General features: G+C 50.6%; 1 protein-coding gene across 1 annotated transcript; it reads left to right on the top strand.

Moving 5' to 3' along the window:
* Positions 1–2,816: 2,816 nt before the first annotated feature.
* BO66DRAFT_476387 (zinc finger CCCH domain-containing protein) lies at positions 2,817–4,940 on the top strand. Its single transcript, XM_025653322.1, has 5 exons — positions 2,817–3,233; positions 3,294–3,437; positions 3,503–3,550; positions 3,616–3,913; positions 4,006–4,940. The coding sequence occupies exons 1-5, from the start codon at positions 3,153–3,155 to the stop codon at positions 4,728–4,730; spliced, it is 1,296 nt and encodes a 431-aa protein (XP_025497531.1). The 5' UTR covers positions 2,817–3,152; the 3' UTR covers positions 4,731–4,940.
* Positions 4,941–5,062: the final 122 nt, after the last annotated feature.

Here is a 5,062-nt window from a genome sequence, read left to right as displayed (position 1 = left end):
CGAAGTACATCGAGCCAGCGGAGTGGTCGCGAGACTGGAGCAGAAGTTGAGAGCAACCAGTGTTGTCATACAAGCAAGGCCATGAAGTAAGGGCAATCTAGAGGACTTGCCGCATTGAAGATAACAAGCTATAGAGGATACTGTGGCTGACTGCCAAGTACATACGACCACAGGGTGTGGAAAACAGGGCTTCCCGTCCGCTCAGCCGTACTTAAGCCACACGCCGGGAGGTTAGTAGTTGGGTGGGTGACCACCAGCGAATCCCTTCTGTTGTATGTTTTTGCCTTCTCTCGATTTGCTCCGGCATCTTCCCTGATGAGATTGCACATCGGCCCATGCTTTAAACATCCATCCTCCCCCTGATAGGCCCCTTAATTGACCGGATGCAGTACCGAGGTATAGCGTTCAGTGCGCACGCAGTCTTGCCCCGGTGATGCAGGCGCTAAGATAAGTCCAGGCTCTCAGGCACCGACCATGGCGCCAGGCAGCAAGGCAGCCAAAGCCTCTTTCCGCCCTCCAGCCATTGTAGTCGTCCTGAACCATAAGTGAGTTTCTGTAGTGTTGCTTATCCAAGCTTCTATTGAAGGACATCCCCCTGATCTCAAAAGATTCGTGTCAGCCATGTCGATGAAAGGGTTGAAAAGTAAGTGAACGCGCCCGCGCGAATAGGGCTATGTCCCGGGGGACGGGCCGGTGCATTTGCCCGCATGGCGTAGGAGAATCCTACTTATAGCCAAGTACCAGCGGAGCAGCGCAGCAGCATAGGGCAGGAGGTGTACTGTGGGCGATCCTGTGGTTTTCTTGGCAGGAGGGGGAGGAGCGGGCACGGTGCATGATGGGTGACGTGGGCTGTGCGAGCATGGGAAGATGTGCTTATTCCTGCCTTCTATTCTGTCTGCAATAGAGACAGTAAGGACAACTACGAAAGTCAGACAGCGACTGGGTGGTTTATACCCACCGGCCTCGGAGCTATGGGACGATGTATCGTCTATGTTCTTGTGAAACACGCAGTCAGTGCAGGTTCCGCTCAACCCTCCAGCTCCGTGTTGCGCTGGAGGTGGCATTTGTGTTGTCTGTGCTTAGAACACGTACTTCAGTCCATATCGATTGAGATGTAGACAATTGGCCTGTGTCGTATGAAGACATGTCTGTAAGTGAGATACGAGGCATAGACTTGAAGAGAATGTGCTTTACCCCGGGTCACACGAGACAAGAACGGAGGCATCAGACCATCTAATATAATAATTATATAGTACTGGCGGCATTGATAAAAGAATAGTTATATAAAAATTATCAAACTTCCACTCAATACCGGTGCGGATACTACAACAATATCGGAAAATAAGAATTGGACGGCATCGCGGTTTGCGGCCTCGCGGGCACAGCAAGATCTCGTGCAGCTTTTGAAGTAGACACAGGGGCTATCATAGCGGACGGCAAATTCTCGCCCGGGATGAGTCTTGCGTCACCAAAGAGAAAGGAACAGCCTTTTAAATGCAGTTAGGTCGTGGGTAGTGGATTGACTCACTTCTATCTCTTTACACTTACTACCTTCTGTAGTGGTTTTGCCTTCTCCAGAGGATATAATACTTAAGCTTGCTTTTTTTTTACTACTACTCCTACTACTACTACTACTGTACTACTACTACTAAGATATATTTCATTCGTCCCTGCCCTGCGACCTGCGCCAGATACTTGAAAGGCAGCTTGCATAGCCCTCAGAGCTCCCACTGCGCAGCCGCTGCACGGGTTACAACAGCACACTTTGGCTTAATTGTCTCCGTATCATCTTCCACATTCCCCAGGAACGCTTCAGTTCTGGGCTCCTTAATTGAGCTCATTGGTTGAGGGTTGCGGGGTCGATCTTGTGGCCGAGGTGCTGCTCGAATAAATACAATGTAAAGGGTCCCTACCTCTGAAAAGTCCGACCGGATACAGTGCGGGGGAAACAGCTGTACATCACCACCATCACCACTTCAAGCGTGGCTCTGAACCGATTCCAGCGACTGGGAAGAAAGCGTCTTTGGCGCGTGAAGACGTTGTGCTCTGGTATGCAGATTGACTGCGCCGTTCGGGACGGATGAGCCAATAGTCGGTGATATGCGATGGTCGATAAGGAGTGAGGGTGGCGGAGCTGATGGGGAACCATGATTCAAACCTCAAACCTCAAGGCCGACATGGTCGCTCGCCTGAATCTTTTCTGTTAGAACACGCTAGTCTCCCAGCAGATTAATCCTGGTATTCTCCAATTATCACACCGGAAAGATGACCCAATGGCTCTCGGTCTTACCACCTCATACTGCCTTGGCTTTACTCCAAGCATCTAGTTTCACTGATCTAACATGCCTGCTGGGTGTTTTCTTGCGCTTCTCGCACTCCCCTCATGGAGCGGCTTTTTGTACAGAATCTCGCCTATGGGTGGTACTATTCTTCACCTCAGGGAATAGATTGGAAGACAATGGCAATACGGTCTATCTTGTTTGGCCATTGATTGTGTCCTTCATCGAATCACTTTGCACCCTCGGGCATTATTTAAAGAAGAGGCAAAAACAACGAAAGGGAGAACCCAGTTATGGCTGGCTTGCAAGTGCTTTACGTCACGTTCCGGCAAAGTGCAGTCGAGGCCCTATTTTCGGTGGCTTGCAGGGGCGCAGCATCACAGCGTCTACCAAGCGCTCATACAAGCCTTGTCATCCTACCCAATCATCTTAGCCACCAAATCCGTGATAGGATGATATTTCTTGCCCACAGAATGTACTTAGACGCCCACTGCCTCCTCATGCCTAGATCTTTTCAGCCTTGCATCTTTTGATCTTCCTACCTCTACTGTGGTTTCATGACAGAAGATGGACATCCAGCCTTTGCTCTCAGTGGGCTTTCTGTGCACTCCCCTTGTCTTCCCCACTGTCTAGCACAGTGTACCAAAACTATGTGCAGCGAGTGAACCCAATGACGAAATTCATCACAGCCCAGTGCGCAAGAGACTTAAGAATGCGCCCTATCCCATCCGGAATAGAAATGTCTTCTTACCATTTCCCCTTTCTCAAAACTGTTCTCGCTCGTCTCCCACGAACCTCATCACAGCATCCTCTGGTCCTGATTTGTGTTGATAACCTCCTGCAAGTCTCGGGCACTGTTTCCAAAGTGGAGCCATGGAACATAGCATTGAGGAATTGAGAAAGACATATGCTGAACTGTGTGCTACCGAAGCCAAGAGAACGACCCTGGTTGAGGTTTGCGAAGAAGAGCTGAACATAAGTCTGTTTCAAAACCACTAACATAGATGCTCCTAGGGTCTTTTTGCGCATATTGACGGTCTGCAGCTTGAGCTGAAAGAATCGAAATGTCAAACCGAGGAATATAAAAGGCTTTATGATTCCTACCGGGGCGATTATCTGGAGTCCGAGAAACAATACCAGGCCGTGCTTCATTCTCAGGTTCATACTTGCTACCTGCCCCAACCCCTAGTCAGGAGCCCGCATGCTGACTTGCAATCCCTAAGGCCAAGTTAAATTATGTCTCTGTCTTGATTGACGGAGATAGTATGAACGTCGGTCCTTCTTTCCCCGAACCTTGCAAGGAAAGCTAAGATCATTTACTCACCCCCGACCACAGTTCCAAGAATCCTTGGTCCGAGGCGAAGAATCGGGCGGGAACAAGGCGGCGCATCTGCTGATCGAAACCATACAAACCCATCTGCGTACAGTTGATCGGGATCTCTCACCCGATATATCCATCAGGATTCGTGTATACGCCAACGTCGAAGGCCTTTCCAAGGCATATCGCTGTTCCCAGATCTTGGAAAGCGATAGTTCCATGAGAGCATTTATTCACGGCTTCAATAAGGATAATAGACTGTGTGATATCGTGGATGTGGGCTATGGAAAGGAATGTGCTGATCGTAAGCTGGAAGGTCAGTCGATCCTTCCCCTGAGATTGTCCCCGGCGCCCAACTTATGTGTAAGTCTCTTGGCTGACGATTCTCGGCCCGAACAACCTCCGCAGCTCTCTTTGTACAAGACATACGTGATGTTCACTGCCGTCGGGTCATATTCTGCGCCTCGACAGATAATGGCTATGCGCGTGTCCTCAAGCCGTATCTGGAGTCTGGGCGTATCTCACTCGGTGAAGGACCACCATTTGCGCGTGAGATGCAAGGTCTGGCAGAAACCCTACCCGTCGTGTCTCTCGGAGATGTTTTCATGGAAGAAAAGCTCAAGTCCGAGCGACGCGGGTCCTTTGGTACCCTCGAAACGGCAGACACTCCACCACGAACCCCGACACGGAGCTACGCATTGGCCGCCGCGAGGGCAGCCCTTTCGCCCCAGCCGGTGTCGCCGCTCATGACAACCACGCCGGCTTCCACCGCTACGCTGAAAGGCTTTGATGCGAAGGTGTTCCTGAACGCCAAAGGCCAACGGGTCGACCGGAGTCTGACGTACCCTAATCATGTCGCCGCGCAGTTGAGGCGTGAGAAGCTGTGTAACAGGTTTCACCTCCTGGGAGACTGCTCTTATGGCGATCAATGCACCCACAAGCATGGAGAGTCACTGTCTCAAGAGCAGAGAGTAGCCCTCACCGCTATTGCTAGACAGTCCGTCTGCACTATGGGATTTGCGTGCAGGGATGAGAAGTGTACCTCGGGCCATCGGTGTCCGAGGGAAGGTTGTTCCGGGCGGGACTGCAAGTTTCCTGCTTCTATGCACAACGTGGATACCAGGGTCGTTTAACGAAGCCGGTGTTGTTGCTGTGTTCCTCAAGATTCATGATCATAGTTTTCTTGCAGGCGGTTTCAGGTACATACGACCACAGGGTGTGGAAAATAGGGCTTCCCGTCCGCTCAGCCGTACTCAAGCCACACGCCGGGAGGTTAGTAGTTGGGTGGGTGACCACCAGCGAATCCCTTCTGTTGTATGTTTTTTTTTTGCCCCTCGTTCTTCTCGTTCCTATCTTCATCAATGGATCCATGATCTTTTCCCCTACTTCTTCTTTCTTTTTTTAGTAGACACTTCAATGAGTCTAGGTATGGTTTGTTGCAGTGCTGTGAAGAGAAATGGTGATA

The sequence above is a fragment of the Aspergillus aculeatinus genome (genome assembly GCF_003184765.1).
Source record: "Aspergillus aculeatinus CBS 121060 unplaced genomic scaffold BO66scaffold_115, whole genome shotgun sequence".
In the NCBI taxonomy this organism is placed as follows: domain Eukaryota; kingdom Fungi; phylum Ascomycota; class Eurotiomycetes; order Eurotiales; family Aspergillaceae; genus Aspergillus; species Aspergillus aculeatinus.
This window is presented reverse-complemented; position numbering and strand designations above follow the sequence as displayed.

Excerpts from the sequence above, each read along its gene's own strand:
- BO66DRAFT_476387 (XM_025653322.1), top strand. The coding sequence starts at position 3,153 with ATGGAACATAGCATTGAGGAATTGAGAAAGACATATGCTGAACTGTGT. Across the intron at positions 3,234-3,293 it reads AGAGAACGACCCTGGTTGAG|GGTCTTTTTGCGCATATTGA; the intron begins GTTTGCGAAGAA and ends AGATGCTCCTAG. Across the intron at positions 3,438-3,502 it reads AGGCCGTGCTTCATTCTCAG|GCCAAGTTAAATTATGTCTC; the intron begins GTTCATACTTGC and ends GCAATCCCTAAG.